Raw genomic sequence first — 17,050 nt, 5'->3', positions numbered from 1 at the left:
ATATGCCAATGAACATAGGAGTATGTAAAACATTTTGTTAGCTTTGTTTTAAGAAGTCACTTTGTAAAATGATGCAGTCAAACCAGCCTGCCAGTTACCCTCCTTACTAGCCGTTAAAGACGGCAGGTGGTTTTGGCCAACCTAGCTCTTAAATGCATCTTGTCCCCATATTTTTAGTCTAGCTCTTTGCAAAAACCAAACTACTGATTGTCAGTGGCACGTTCCTCAGACTTAAGATAATTGGACCACGATGTTTTCCTCTTTCAGGGATTTGGTTTTGAGTCACTTTAGATTTCAAGCAGGTCTCAAAGGTCACTGAAAAAGACTGTGAGATTTAATATCAATCATCGTTAATCCAGTTTGTTTTACATTTGTGCCGAATTCACATGCGCTAGAGGCATTTAAAATGGACTTGTCACTACAGAGTGGAATGCTCTCCTATTACTCAGGCATCCAAAGCTGACCTTACAATTTGCAGGCTTTAGAGGGAGAAAATGGTTGAGAATTCCCCAGTCTCAGAACCAGAAGAGGAATTCATGCAAATCTATACAGCTCCCAACTATTCAGGAGATGAGACTGTCCATGTCCCAGTGTAGGGGCCCCGGCGTTTGTCATTTTGAACCCATGCATGTGAGATCGGTCGGGCATTGCTACATTTTGGGTCCATATCCATTTTTAATCTTGTGTGTGAAGTGAAAGAGATTATAGACAGGATTAGCAGTCAAGATATCTACAGGCAGCAGGGACTGCGTAGTTCTCCTCAGTGCACATTACGGTTAGTGCACAATAGGAAACATCTTTGCCAGATGATAAAGAAGAAACATTCTCTTTGTTGCCAACAATAAATATATACGGAGGAGTAAATGTGTCATGAATAAAGTGTCCCTAAGGAAATCTTGGAAAACCCCACATGTATATTTACATACTTTTAGTCCCAGCAGCAGTTGAGCTATGTGAGTGTAGTGCTCTGCCCAGGCTAACTAGTTTGTTAAGTATTATCACAGCTATCTTTTTCATGCTAGTTACTATCTGCTCATAATGAGACAATTTAGGCAGCCCTGCCAGAAACCCAGACTTTTGAGAACCAAAGCAATGGCGTTGATTATGATAATGAACTTCTCTCACACAAACACACACAAAACCTGAGCAAGTGCCTGCAGTTTCAGAATAAATTGAATAAGAATTCAAAATACAACACCTCTTTCACAGCATAAACTGGATCCTGCACATACTTTAGGACCTGATGCTCTTAATTTTTGGTTGAATATTGAACCAGAGGAAAATCTGAGCCCAAAGTGTGCAATCTGATAGCAACTCTCTGTCTATTAGATTACCTTGCAGATGTTAATCTACAAAAATATATGTACAAAGTCTATGTGAGAAAAAAGTCAATGAGGCAACTGCAGATTCAATTTCTGCAGTTGGAAAAAAAGAATTCCTCATACTGAAGCTCTTCATTCTCCCTGCTGCTTTATGTTATCTCTGTTTTAACTGCTGCTAATGAAAGGCTCATCAAAAGGCAGTGCCAATACACAATAATATTTAAATGCGGAATTAATCTTTTAGTCCTCATGGCAGCTCCCTTTCAGCTACTTTCCCTGCGTGCTTGGCACCTCCATTTATATGAATGAGAGTGGGGTGCACATGGGGAGAATGGAGCAAACATTGATCAGCTGTGGAGCCCAGAGAGAAGAATTTGCCTCATGTCATATATTTGTTAAAGCATGGAAGGAAAACATTGCCTGCTGAAGTAAATCCAAGCAAGACCTGCTAAAATTAAGTAAATAACTCAAAACAAGACTCGGCTTAAGTTACGCCTTTCTGCAGTTGCCATTCTAACTTCTAATAATGACCAACTCGTTGCCTTACTTCTGTTGGTAAAAAAAGCCAAACCGTCCCCTGCTTCTAAATGCAGTTATGCTTTGAAAAGTGACTAAAAATGGCATGCAGGCTCCATGTTTATTCTGTGTCAGCTATTTCTTTATCAAATGTACTCAGTTAGCAAGTAAGGAACCTTTCCCTCCTATGTGCCAGCCCTGCAAATTTCAGGTGGAACATAGGGGTCAACCTGGATTTTTTCTTCTCATGTAGGATGACCAAAAAACAAGGATCCTGCAAGCGAGAGTAAGCCCTCAATTACATGTGTGCAATTCTGCAGTCTTCTGTGGCTTTGTGTAAGGTTTAACTGACTGGAAATTATTCTGTGGTGATAAACAGGAGGGAATAGAAACCAGCTCACTGTGTTCTTTATGCTAGATCTGCTGTGCTAAGAGGAGCAAAAGGCAGTGAACAGTGGTTTTAATTACTAAGTGAACAGGCAGAAAATATGTAAGACTCTATTTAAAGAAGAGGTTTGCTTGAAATTCCATGTTTTCGGAAATCTCCAGCTTCAACATAATAGAGCATTCAAGCTGACGAGGAAAATAAAATGCTTCTCTTTTTTCTTGGTCATGTCATTCATGTGATGGGAAGAGAATGTATAGTCCTCATAACAAGAAAGGAACAAAATTATTTGAACTATTTTGCATCCAATAGCAAGACAAAATATCATATTTACAACCCTCATTTATGAGAAGTCTTCATTGTGGAGTGCAGCAGGTCAGAATATCACTGTGTGTACATTTTGCTATATGGAAATGATAACCCGCTATGGGCATTTTATTATTTATTAATTCATCTTTGCAGCTTTGGCAATCAAGCATGAAAATTTTCTACTCTTCTGAAATCTCTGTAGTCTGGAAGAGCAGAGTTGAAGTTTATCTGATTTTTTTTAACTACTTAAGATAGCAAAGAGTGAGCAAAAGTTTTCTCAATTCAGAGTTTTGATCCTGCAATCCCAGTGCAGATTAAACTGAGCTGTACAAGGCATAGTCCGTTAGCAAGGGTAAAAAAAATCCAAGAATATGCTTTCCAGCTATGTAAAATCATTCTGTTTTGACTTTTTCTTCCAGTTGTGTGTAATACTGGAGCCAATGCAGGAACTGATGTCAAGACATAAAACTTACAATCTAAGTCCTCGAGACTGCTTGAAGACTTGCTTGTTTCAAAAATGGCAGAGAATGGTGGCCCCACCAGGTATGTTTCATTTCCAGTATTTTACTTATTTTATAGTTAAATTAATATAGAAACAATGGGAAAATTTACTGCAAATTTACTTACAAAGGAAAGTAATAAGAATTAGCACTGTTCCAAAAGTAAGCCTGAAAATGATTCTGATGTTTTATGATTTCAGTCTGACCCAACTGATTTATAGATGTGCACATTCAGATGGTTTCACTATGACTAGGATATAATTTAGTACAAAAATGTGTGTAGATGGAATGCAAAATGCGTACTGGCTCCATTAGAATTCATCATTTGTGTAATTCAGCTTCCTGCTGTGACTCTGAAATTACAGCTACAATTCATAATTAATTGTCTTTGAGACTAATATAATGTTATTTACAGGCCTGGACCTAATCTCCTTCCTCTTACACCTCAAAATAATAATTCTCTCTTTTTTCAGATTATTAAAGATTTGTGTATCTAAGACTGTTCACATGGGTGCGCAGGCCAAATTTTGAAAAGTGCAATTGCCCCTCTGTTCTTTTCCAATTTAAGAAAAGTTATGTAATTGTCCTAATTTGGTCTGAGTTTGGAAGACTCGCAGCGAAATGGCATCCAGTACTCTCTAACGTGTTCCCTTGGGAGTGGCAGTTTTAAAGAGGAAGCTCACAACAGAGGTAGAAAGAACTGAAATGGTAGTTGCTCATATACTGTATCGATGGCAGCAGTAGGGTAGAAAGCTACCTTTAGCCTTTACCTCTGGCTGCGTCAGTTGAGGCTGTACCCTACATCAGAATAAGAGCTGGATTTTTGTTCTGCACTAAGTGTTACTTGCTGTGTGACCTTCAGCAAGTTACACAGTCAGTTTGAACATCATGGTAGACATCATGATACTCCCGTTGATCAAATGCTTTCAAATATCTTTATAGATAATGCTGGAAGAATAAACTTCATTAGTCTATTATACAAAATTGAAAGCAGATTCCATTGGCTTGGGTCCAAATATTATCCTACGAATTGTATGTTAAATCTAATACTATTACTACTAGTACATATACTAGTAAACAGGAATTTAAAACTAGATGAAAAAACATTTCAGCACTTCTGCTTATGGATCATTTTAGTACATGCTTTACAATATCTGCCATTTGCTTTCCTTCTTACCATTTTATTGCAGCAGAACCCACAAGACAACCGACGACCAAACGGAGAAAAAGGAAAAACTCTACCAGCAGCACTTCCAACAGCAGTGCTGGGAACAACGCAAATAGTACCAACAGCAAGAAAAAGTCAGCTGCTGCAAACCTGAGTCTATCAAGTCAGGTACCTGTAAGTCTCACTTTCCTTTTAGGCCTGAATCACTTACGGTGCTTTAATTCTTTCCTTGCATTGTAAAGAAGGTGCATTCTTGAGCCTAAACTATCACAAGCAAAAGGCAATCTTGCACAGTGTGCTGTGGAAGCTGGGGAATTAGTGGAGAGATGTGAAGAAGCCATTCTGCAGTGCAGCTTTAACAAATGACCCTCAACCAGGGGTATCCTGAGGAGCAGATGTTATTTTTTTAAGGCCTGGGCCAACTCCCCTTCTTGTCAGTGGGAGTCCTTCCGCTGGCGGTGGGACTCAGATTGGGCCTCGTGTTTTTAGATATAGCACGAGTCTTGCAGACTTCCATCCACCAGGTGCTAAGTGAGGATGAGTCCCTGTGGAACAGGACAGCCGTACCTGAGCAGACCGCTGGTCTCTCTACGTTAGTACCTTACCCTCTAGTCGGTGCCGGGTTCAGATGCTTCAGTGGAACAGGTTATGAATTAACTTACCTGCAGAGGTTATCTTTTTTTCTAACCACTCCATTTGCAAAGGGTAGATCCCCTGGAATATGGGTCTCAGCTTATCCACCCTGCTAGCTGTAACTGTTGACATCCTAATTATGTAGGGAAACACCAAGTCATTTCCAGAACTGTACCAGCACTTTAATAATCACATTTATTGCCTTATTCACAATATAGGGGTAATCAGACCCCAAATTGTGACATAGTGTGCCTTAGTCAATAAGGAGATAGCTTATGCATTTTAAAGCTAGGGAAATTAATCTGATATTATAGGAACTGTAAAGTGGTATCTTGGGAATAACATGCAGGGATTTTTATTGGATTTCTGATCAGCAGATAGGAAAGGGCTAGGTCTCTTCTGAAGCCTGACAAAGAATATAGGCCTTTTGTTAGCACAAAGCAGGCACTTCCTAGGAAGCTTGAATACCCAGATAAAAAAGAGGACTTGAGTAACACTAGTGAAATGAAATGAAGATTTTTGTTTAGCAACTGATTCAGCAATCTTCTAGCTTACAGAAGCTTTGGGCTTCAGTACATTAAACTCATATTTTCTCCTTGTCATATTAAAATTTTCACGTGGCTCGCACCCCTGGAGTCAGGTTCTTTCCCTAATATGGGCATCTCTGGGTTTTTCTGGCAGCACAAAGCAGTCAGAAGGCCAGCTACCTGATCCCCTGGTGGCAGGGGCTGCTCTGCCTCTGTGTCTGCCTCTGGCAGACTGTGTCTGCCAGAAAATGCCTTGGATCAAGAATCAACCATATTTAAGAAAAAAACAGCAATTAGGTGTAAAACTGAGCAACCAGCTAGTTCCCTGCTGTCTCCAAGTTTAAAATACAGTAAAATCACTTTATCTCGGCTACTCCCTGCCCTGAGTTCAGTTCAGTAGGACCACAATCTGACCCTCTGCCCCTCTTCAGCCTGCTCCTCCCTGGAGAGACGACTTTTGTTGTCTTCAGTGGTAGCCACATGTGCTCGTACGTTTGAGTGTAATTGAGCCCTCTGATAGTTACCTGTCACTCCCACTGATATTCAAGCTGACTTCAGGTACTGAAAGGCTACTCCTGGCAGATGAAGTAGTCAAGGTTACTTTTCCGGATGGAGATGGTAGTTGAGCATCTGAGACATAATGGTGAAGTTTATCATGGTATGAGGGACGGATTTTTAGTCTTCATTGACTTTTAGGATGCTGCATAGTCAATATTTTTCAATATTGTTTGCTCTCTGTACCAGAGTAGCAAGATGGTCCAAACTCTTTTGTATGGAGGATCAGGCTGCATTTTTAGGACTCTTCTTTCTCTCTGCACAGTGGAAAATGCTTAGCTGTTCAGTTTGACATACTAACAGCTCTTCCCATCTTTCCCACAGCAAACATAGCAAACCAGATGGAATTGATGGTTGGGCCATCCTGTAGAGTAGACAGAACTCAAAATAATTTTAGCAGTAGGATATTTTGGTGTAAAACTATTCAACACTTTCCAGTTAAATGAGAGATGTTACCATGTTTCTTCAAAATTATGCATTCTTTGAAGTGGGCCTTATTACAGGCATGCCACTGCTTTCTGAAGTTAGTTGCAGGTAGCAGCAACTTGCTTTCTGCTTCTTTCTCTTAACTTTACCTTAAAGCAAATCATTCAATAGTTAATGTTTGATTTTTCTTATATGCAATAGAAGACAAGATATCCCCACAATTTGACATTTTTCTACTAACTGAAAGTTTCATTTGGCCATAGAACTTCCTGTGAATGGGACTTTCCTGCTCAGTAGAAAAAAAACTATTGAAATAATTCATTTTCAGTGTTAAAAGCATTTTTCCCCTCATTATTAGAGGAGTGAAATCATTGCATCTTCTTTCCAGATGACTCACCTAAGCAGAGCTAGTTTCAGTTCCACTTCTCCCATCATCCTCTCTGGAGAACCCCAAGAATGAGCTCATATCCATACCAAACTTGGATTAATATGAAGTCACGTAGTCCAGCCTTCTCTTTTTCTCCAGTGATTTCTTCCCAGCCAGCAAAGACAGTCTCTCCACCATAATAGAATCTAACTCCTAATTTCCTGTCACTTTTATGCTCCTATGTTGGTTTCTCTTTGACAGTAAATTAATCCTGGTTAGAGAATGTTTCCTTAGCCTCTATTCTATGTAATGTTTCTTGGTTTAGGACATTAGTAATTATTCAGTTTTGCTCCTACAGTAATGCTGTGTACACTATGGCAAATGTGTTAACTTACCATATCCCTCATCCATATTTCTCACCCACACCATTAACTTCTGTTTCTTTAATAAGATCTTCATGTCTGGAGAGGCAAATGTTCCATGTTCAGGACAGTGACCGGAAAGCAGCTGGAGTACCATCACCTATGACAAAGCTTGAAACTTTAGAGAGATTTGTCATTTTCCCCATAGCCCCCTCCAGATCTTCAGATAAATACATGGGGCTAAGCAAACCTTGATCAATGAGATGGACCGTTTTTTGTGACATACGTCTTCTTTTTCAGTAATACGAGATTGTGCCATTTCCTCTACCTGCATTATTTTCTGATCAGTTCTTCAGGCAGAGACAATGCTGACAATACAGAGCCCAGCCCAGAAAGTGAAATGATGTGGTTGTATTTCCATGCATGGCTCGGGTTGGCTCTGCACCCTGAAGTTCAGTTGCTGCAGCCTAATCAATCAGTATCATTTGTGCCCTTTGTGTTGCCTTAAATTTATGAGCACTTTGACTGTGTTGACACATTCTGATACATCTTTAATAACACAGTCTTCTAAAGCATCTTAAGGCTCTCTGCCAGTGGGTGGGTATGCATCTTCCCTCTCATCAGTAATTTGAAAAGGGTCAGTTGCAGTCTGTCCTCATATCTCTAACTATTTTTTACACTTTCTTAACCCTGCTAAATGAAATACAAAGTTTTGCCCTTTTGACAGTCACTTGCACTCTATTACACTCATTTTCCTTTAAAATGTGGTTGCTGTGATTCTTTTGGTTCTCATGCTACTGGTTGCAGACCTGCAGCATCTCCTCATGTCAATATGACTCTTTCTGCCCAAGTCCCTTGTTTAACACCTTTCCTACATATTATGTATTTCCTACATTCTTAAAACAAATGTAGTTAGCCAGTGTGCTACATGATTGCACTGCACAACTCATGCCTAGGTTGGCCTGTTACTTGTCCAGTGATGATTCTTTTGACCTGAATCTGTAAGTGCTGAGGCAACACACTATAGTGTGTTGGAAGTAGAACCAAGTGCAACTAAAGTCTCTCCAATAGCACAAATGCAAAAACTTTTTTTTCACCAGAAGTTTTCTTCTCCCAGGCTCTCATTGGTGCAGGCTCAATACTTCCAGTGATTTCCACAGATGCATTGGCTTTTTTTAGTGCATAAAGAAAGCTGACAGAACAGGGACCCAGAAATTGTAGTCCACTCAGCTGTCTTAGTCTCAGCAGATGCCAGTCATTTGAACTGTTCTCAGATTTGTTCATGTTCTCGATCACATCTGATCTTTAGAAGAAACATTAACCCATTGTGCAGAAATTACCAATTTCTGGAATTACCAATTTCCTCTTTCCTCCAAAGAGCAAAGATGGGCAAGACTCCTTCTGCAAGGTTCACAGAAATCCTGCCTTTCTAATGTTAGCTTTCCTATGATTTTAAAGAAATTAGTTATCTAATTTGGGTGTGTCACTGCCTTATCACTTACACAGTACTAATTTCCTCTAATATTTGAAGCTAGATGCAGTGTTCTCCCAAGTCTTTACTTAGTTTTCAAGCCTCTTTACTGGCTGAAATTGTATTCTTTTGCATTTTTTATATTCTTCGGTTTCAAATAAAACCTTCTTGCAAGCCCAGGCCCTTGTACGTAGAGCAGTGACTTCTACACTGTGATCTGTGGACTACAGGTATATGCAAGATCATCAGAAGTGGTCCATACAGCCTTATCACTTAAATATCACTTTCTGTTAAGTTTAATAAAAAATGCACACATTAATCCATTTTCATCTATTTGAATTGGGAAATTTGACAACAATGCACAACTCTCACAAACTCTAAGAACCATTGCCCTAGGCTGCTCCCAGTCATAACCATAGAAATTAATAGGTGGATTTTGCTTTCATTTACTAATGAAGATCCTGTTGAGTGTAATACTGTAACCATGAACCCAGTGAAATATCATTTGTTTTGGAAAGAATAAAGCATCACTACATGCCACTAAGTAAATCAAATGTGCTTTGTTACATCCAGAGTCTTAATTAGAGCCTCCTTGCACTCTTTAAGTGAGTTACATACCTCAGTAATCTCTCTTTCTCTTTGTAGTTCTCTGTAAGCTCTCAAAAGCCAAATCCATAAATAAACCTGCTAATGTGGAAGGGAGGAATACAATCTCTTACGTGTTTCAGAAACGGGGTAGGTTTAGGTGGTTTGTAATGAATGTAGCAGTACCAGAGCTACAGTTCCAGGGCCAGAAGATTAGTGTCAGAAATTATCCCATGTCTCAGAACTGTGCAATTCAGAATCTAAGATTTAGCTGTAAGGAGATGAGAGTGAACAAATTGGTTTCCAGTTGTTGCGCTTTAGGAAAAATATTCCAAACAAGACCAGAATGTCAAGTTAACAGAGAGGACTATGATGAGATGTGAAAGATAACCATTTTCCTCTAGAAAGTGTTTACTCTGAAACCTAATTAAAATGTCAGTTCTGTTTCTGTAGATCATTTCAACACCGATGTCAGGCCGATGTTTTTGTCTTGGAGGCAGTGACCATTACAGGTGTGGGCAGCAATGGGGCTCTCAGTCACTAATAATTTTTGTGGCAAGGAGCTAAGAAGTCAATTATTAAAATAATCACCACTAACACAATTCTGTAAGACGGAAGGAAGGAAGGAAGTCAGGAGGAGGTACCCTTCTTCTTTTGACTTAGCACTTAGAGGTATGCTGGCTGCTAAAACTAGTGCAACCTTCCGTCCTTGGAGTATCAGGCTTGCTTGAACAATATACTTGATAGTTTCAGGCATTTTTAATTATCTCAGGCTTGTGAAGCACTGTTCTTCTACTTCTGGGGACTGACACCTGAGCTACGAACTAATCACCATAACACACTGAGCGGGGCTACATGTTAACAGCAGCAAAGATGGCAGGCGTAGGGATGGGGAATTTTACATGGCCCACCACAGATTTTTACCTCCAGACTCCAGTAAGACATTGTTTAGCCATCGAATGATCTTTAAAATCCCAAGTTAAAAAGTTTAGTTACGTAACTGGGCAGAGCAGAGCTAAGCTTTGAGGCTAGGTATAAAGAAGATGAAGCTTGAGAAATGACCGGTCTGTTAAATAGAAGTGCTTGCATTTGAGTTGTGTATGAAGTGATCTCTGTGTATAGTTTATATGCATCAATTTAAGTTTGGATGGCAATTAGGGTTATTTCAGGATGAAAGGTATGATATACATGAAAGCTGCTTTTGTGGTTATATTATTAAATAATACATTTCTATCACATAATGTAAAACATCCACTGCTTTATTTACAGTGCTTCACTGCAACCATATTTTACTATCATGAGACATTCCTTGACCAAAAATGTTGTTTCTAATCACAGAGTAAATTAATAAGATTGAGTGACTACAGTCTAAATCTTTTTTAAACTAATCTAGTCAAATATGTGCTACCATAACTAGGCCATAGCAGTGTGTGCTGCCGTGCAAGAGACTAGGGTTTAATTCTTGGATTCTGCTTCTCACTCCATGAGCAGGAGCTAGGAGCACTCCAGAGCTGCAGCCTCAACCCTGGGAGGGATGGAGCCTTGTGTCATTCAACAGCAGTGACCCCCACTGGCCAATTTAAGGAGAAGCATTGAGGGGCTCTAAAAGGAGTCACTTCCAGTCCTCCTCAGAGGTTGGTGGTCATTGCACGGGATCTAGTGAGTGGAGGTTCAATGGGGTGCACTCGGTGGGGTCTTCAGCTTTCAGTCTGAGGAGCAGAATCCTCGCCGGGGAGGAACCAGCATGTGCGCTTCCTGAGACACTATTTTTGCCTGACATATCTATAAGTGGCAGGATTGTCAAGAATATATATATAATTTTTTTAAACTGTCCTGTAACTAATGCTGTGATATCTATCTTTTAAATAGAATGAGGGAGAACTCCACTAACCTCAATATAATTGTAGTTTAATTCCCAGAGAGAGAGAGATACTCAATAGCATGGAGAGAAATACAAGTGCAAACTGTCCTCTCAGTGGGTGTCATTATATTAAAGGAATAATATTTGCAAAGAATCTGAGAAATTAGAGATGGAAATACTTACAAGGTCATTGAGCATCTTCCCGCTGATGCACGAATGTTTTCTACCACAGATTGAGATTTTTCCCAGCCCAGTGTTAGGTGACCTGAGCAGCAAAGCTAGCACTGTTCCAGTGGGGTCATTAATCCTCAGTCTGCGGTTCTCAGTAACAGGAATATTGTCTTAGCAGTGGGAGTTACATTTTCGTTTACTTAATGTCATCTTAGTACCCTAGTTTACATCTCATCGGATTGGCCTAAAGCGATCCTCTTCGTTTCAGCACTTGCAGCTGTTAAGCATATTTACCCCTCCCAATCATTTGGTGGATGTAATACATACATACCTAATTCTTTCACATGGCCTCCCCAGCCAGCTGTTCTAGCCCCATAGTTATTTTTGGTGCGCTTCTCTAAGTCTCATCCAAGTTGCTGACCTCTTGCTGGTATGGCAGCAGGGAGAACTTGAGGTCCATACTCAAGAGCGTTGAAGTAAGAGGAACTGTTGCCACCTCGGTCTGTGATTCTGTATTTCAGCCACTGTGGTCCTTTTTGCCTGCCGTATCACACTGCACGCTCAAACCCAACTTGCTGTCCTCTGCCAGGTCTCTCTTGTCATTAATGCTCTCGCAATACAATGGGGTCAGGTCTGGTTCAGCAGTGCACACTATACATTGTCTGTTGTTTAGAGGGACGAAATAAATTAGGGTAAACTTTTGGTTATAAACACCTTTGTCTTTTAAACTTCTATGTTGCAAAGCTGTGTGTGACTTTTATTTAACCAAATATTTTATGGATATATGGACAACAAAATATAGACAATGTAAAGAAGAAATCATGTAACAGTTTCCATCTACTCACAAATTTTTCACATAGCACAGGCTGAAAATGTGACATAAACATTATTCTGTAGCACGTCAGCCTTTGCTGAGGGAGATCGAGAAACAGTGTAAATACTTACAGGTGATAATTTGTATTGTTTCATGGTGAAGGAAGTACATATCTGACTAAAAATAAACCTTATTGAATGCAAACATTTGTCTTCTGTTTGCTTTTTACAAATGCTTTTGCATTCATAAGGAGGAACAGATCCTTTAAAATATGAATCTGTTGTTCACTAGGATACTTGGAAGGGCTTGTTAAATCAGCAGGTACAAAGCTAGACATCCGGAATTACTGCACTTTTACCAAATGCTAGCTGATGCCCTGCCACCTGAGCTGCATGAAAAGATGCATCCCACATATTTCTTTAGCGGTTAGCACAGCAGCCTGATTCTCCGTTGAACAGAGAGAACAAGCGGGCTCTCTGGCTTTGCACCTTTGCTTTCCAGTCTCAAGTTTGCACCTTTCTATCCCATGCTGGTTAGGTTTTTTGCAGCAAAGCTGTGATGCATTGGAATACAGTAGGCGGTTTACTTGTTTTCGTGGAAGGACAATTTGTACTTAAAGCAGTGATTAGATGAATTCTTTCTTTCTTGCATGCTTCAGTTTTTGATGACTACTAGCTTCATCAGTGTAATTATAATTATAATTCTCTTCATCTTCCTTTTATGGTACCAGCTGGACAGATTGGTCCTCTTACTGCACAGATTGGCGGCAGGGTTGCCTACATGGAGTTAGGTGACAGGCACCATGAAATAACAGATGGTAAATTCAGGGCTTGTTGGCAATCAGCAGGTTTTTGCTAATGACTTAATTAGCTATGCAAATTGTCAAATCAGTGTGAACATTGTTTTTATCGAAAACTTTACCTAAATTAATTACCATAATTAAGTAGCAGAATGTCAAGTATATTGGATGCGTAAAAGGGCTTGGCTGGCTATGGATAAGAGAGTTACCATCTTTATTAGAGTGCTGTGCTCCACATTTGAGAAGTCTGAGGATAAGAAATGCGGTTTCTTTTAAAACTACTTTTAGAATACGCATATCGCCGAGTTGCAACTGAGATGCACCCTGGTGCCGTTCCAAATAAAATGGCTCAGGAAAGAATTACTGGATAAAGGCTAAATATTTCAAGCAGGAGTTTAAGGCAGTTTCATAGCCTGCTTATTTGCTTAAAATCATGTGCATTTTTCAGTCTACCTGCTTTTCAGTTCTGGGGTTTCTGAGATCCAGAGCCATGAGCATGCGGCTAGAGAGATGTGTTACAGTTTTTCATTTAAATAGAAATAAAGTGTAAGCCTGTCTCCTGGTTCCTACTATGCAGGAACTTTTAACTCTGTTGTTCAAATATCACAAAGTTAAGAGACGCAAATTCTCTAACATAATTTTTTTAAGTTGATTTTTTCTCTCTCAAGGTTTCCATATAACAAATATTGGGTGCTGTTCACAGGATGTGATGGTGGTAGGAGAACCAACTCTGATGGGAGGCGAATTTGGGGATGAAGACGAAAGGCTTATCACTAGATTAGAGAATACACAGTATGATGCAGCAAATGGCATGGATGATGAAGAAGATTTCAACAATTCACCTGCACTGGGAAATAACAGCCCGTGGAACAGCAAACCTCCTGCTAACCAGGAGACTAAATCTGAAAACCCCACACCACAAGCTTCCCAATAGGTTATTCTGCAGCAGTACCCACTGCAATGTATGTCAGTGGGTTATTAATTACTGTTTCACAGCATTCTTCAAAATAAAATTTAAAAAACCACCTTTCAATGGATACAGTATCTATTTCTAAACTAAAGCTATCTGATTTTTTTTAATTAGGGAAAACTCTTGTATAAGCTTCCGTATACATTTCTTGGAAGCATTCACATACAACATGATACTGGCACTGACCTCAATTAAAATAATTGAAAATTAAATAGCATCTCATGGCAAATTTCTGACAATGCATTTTATTGGAAGGGGTTGGTTTTTTCATCATCAAACAATGGCCATATTTTAACAAGTCATCAGTGCTCAGGATCTCATTAACGTAACTATGTAAAACTTTTTACAATTGTAATATATTTTCTGCTTTTCAACTTGCACCTGAAATTTCTTGTTTCAGAAAAAAATCAGCTTTTAAGGAAAAGTAATTTAAAGTAACTTTTGTTCTTTCTTGAACTTTCCTTTCATCAGTTAATCATTTAAAGGATCCAGCATTTTTAATTTGCATTTAGCTGATGCCAGTAGATACTCTTTCCATCATTTAATAAAAATGCTGAAACAAGAAATGTCTTTTTTTCATCAAAGACATGAGAAATATTTTTATGTGGAAAAAGACACCCAGTCCTCTGAGAGTTTATGCTTTGTAAAATTGCTGTCGATCCAGATATTTTAAAGCCATGTAATCCATTAACTTTGTGGGCAGCTTAATAACTCTAAAACTTTTGTGTTTTTATTATTGTATCTGAGTTGGCTTTGTTGTTATTTCTTTTCATAGTTTATTTCTTGTATAATATTTTTGTAAAGCCCTCAAACCATTTTTTGTTTTACTTTTTTTTTTTTTTATTCCGGTGTATTTATGTGAAACTTTATAAAAGAAACTAATTTTTTCATTTACATATTAATATGTTCAACTCATCATGTAAAGACACAGTGAGTCAGTGTGTTATATAATACAACTGTATTTTATGTATGCTTTGCCAATAAGTGTGCCAATAAACTGTGTTAACAAATGTGCTCTTATATAGTGCATTTACAGTTCCTTGCATGCAAAAGACACACGCCCGTGTGCGGGATCATCCACCAGGAATTCTCGGAATTAATGTTTCACTGAATTACAATCTTTTTCCAGCAAAAAGGAAAGCCTGTAGTTTAGGTGTGAATCGCTTCCAGCTCAATTTGGTTAGATGTTCTTTTTTTAACATTAATGATGTGTAACACCCCAGGTCAGTAACAGCGGCGAGAGCAAAGCGTGAGAGAGTGCAGGGCGTCCAGGAAGCGCACCTCCATCCTGACCTTTGCATCCCTGGCCTTCCAGGGCTGGGGCTTAGCAGAGCAGGGACTTCCACTCTGCTGAATTCTGTCTGATAGTTTTATGATGAGTCCCTCAACTGGGGCTGAGAGGATTTTAAAAATTCTTCTTTCTTCCCTTTGCTATCAAATCAGTTGTTCACGGGAGCAAGCAAAACCTCTGGACTGGTGCAGCCGCTCTGAATACAGCCCGACGTGTAAAGCCCCTCGGCTGAGCTGGGAGGCACGGAGGTGCACGCCTGCATCCCAAGGCAGCTGAGAAGCCCTGCAAGGTGCACTCTGCGGGTGGCAAATACTCACAGGGAGAATTAGCGACACAGAGATACTGAATCGACGCGATCCTGCCTTTTGTGCAGGGGAGTGATGTTTTACTCTTGACTGAAACTGTACTTTCAATATTACTGACATTATAAAAGCATCTGAAGAACTCTTGGTGTTTTTCTGAGTGACTGTACGTATACCCAGAAGCCACTCTAGGGAAATGTGTCTCCTAAGAGTATATACACATTTTTAAGCATGCTTTTGCTGAATGTGATTCTGCCAAATAGTTTTGAAACCACCATTGCAGAAGAAATACAGGGCAAAGCACCCTGCGTGGCCACTTGGTTCTTCAGCGGGAAACAGCTCCCTCCCTGCCCGAAGAATGAACCTCAGCCTCCAACATGGGCCCCATTCTCCTGCAAGCAAAATCCTCGTTCGATGAATTTTGGCACCTATGGTGGGCCTTGCAGGCAGATAGCCTAAACGGCACAAAAGCATACCTGCTGCCGGGTAGAATTTGAAACTAACTAAATAACAAAGGTGGCCTGAGTGTATCCATATAGATAGCAATGCTGCTCCTTCATAACACTTGCAGGATGTAGGAAACGGTAGGTCTATCATTCTGTGACTATATCAGCCCTGATTTTTCCATGTAAATAATTAAATTCACAATGTATTCCATTAAGGCATCACTGGCTGCTATAACATTACAATTATACACTGTAATTCTAATGTTCAAAAACACTAATCATTCATATTACATTTCCACGAGCACACTCTAAAAGGCGTTCCTTATTATTAATCTTTCAAGACTGGCACTACTATTTCAATTTTTAAAAGATTTATGATGTCATATTACTCCTGTTGTTTCAGTAAATAAACATAGGAACGCTTGAAAAATGGGTAACAGACTCCTTAGAGTGCTGTCCTTGAATTAATCTGGAAGGACACTTTTTCCATATCTCCTCAAAAACCCCATCTACAACCTATCAATCCACCCTATTGTGGTTAGGGTGAATAACAGATGGAGCTAGCTGATTTTATTTATTCACTTATTTATTCATAAAAGAAAATGTCCAAATGGGTCATCTCAGTGAAGTGGCTTGAGGTGTACAGCAGCTGCCCACACAGTCTCCTCATTGCTCCTTCCTTCATCCCCATGCCCTGGGCTGCTGCACGGGCTTTTCTTACCGCCTTTCAAATGACATGGTCAACTCGTCAAGACAGAGCCTGTGATCCTGTGCCTTCCATGTGCCCTGTCCTTGGGAACCCTCCCTACAGGTAGAGAATTCAGGTACAGCAACCACATTAACTACTGGATTTATGCCTTTTGGTTGTGGATTGCAGCTTTTGTGTGCTCCGTGACCGTCTGATGCAGAGAAGTGGGAAAGGTGAATAAAGATCACAGGTGAGTTAAGTACCACGTTCATGAGAGCTGAGGTTGCTGCCTGAAGAATGAAAGCTTGAAACCAACAATTAATTTTACTGTAATCTAATCTCACCACCTACAAGAACATTGTATCTCTGTTAGAATTTGGAAGGAAATAATGTTGTTGACACTTTCCTCTGGAGAGCCCTGCAATTATTAAAAGGAGGAAGGAAACTTATCTCATGATGCTGAAATACTTTCAAAGAGAAAGCTCTTGTTTGTTTTAGCTAAATGGAGGGAAATAGTGGCCCTGAGAAGCGCCCTCGCAAATCAGAGGGAGGAAATTCCAGGAGTTTACTTAGAAAAGCAGA

General features: G+C 39.7%; 1 protein-coding gene across 13 annotated transcripts in view; it reads left to right on the top strand.

Annotated features, from left to right (window-relative positions):
- Positions 1-14,777, top strand: part of LDB2 (LIM domain binding 2) — a 222,762-nt gene extending 207,985 nt beyond the window's left edge. For 3 of the 13 annotated variants that reach the window (XM_072862628.1, XM_072862627.1, XM_072862623.1), the window contains 3 exons: positions 2,952-3,075; positions 4,223-4,374; positions 13,475-14,776. In XM_072862628.1, coding sequence (XP_072718729.1) covers positions 2,952-3,075; positions 4,223-4,374; positions 13,475-13,705 — 507 coding nt within the window. In that variant the 3' untranslated portion in view covers positions 13,706-14,776. Of the gene's footprint in view, positions 1-2,951; positions 3,076-4,222; positions 4,375-10,614; positions 10,761-13,439 lie in introns of all 13 variants that reach the window. The other 10 variants (XM_072862632.1, XM_072862629.1, XM_072862633.1 and 7 more) reach the window with 10 other exon arrangements.
- Positions 14,778-17,050: the final 2,273 nt, after the last annotated feature.

This window comes from Ciconia boyciana, chromosome 5 (assembly GCF_034638445.1).
Source record: "Ciconia boyciana chromosome 5, ASM3463844v1, whole genome shotgun sequence".
NCBI classification, from domain to species: Eukaryota; Metazoa; Chordata; class Aves; order Ciconiiformes; family Ciconiidae; genus Ciconia; species Ciconia boyciana.
The sequence above is the reverse complement of the archived record's forward strand: the minus strand, read 5'-3'. Positions and strand labels throughout refer to the sequence as shown.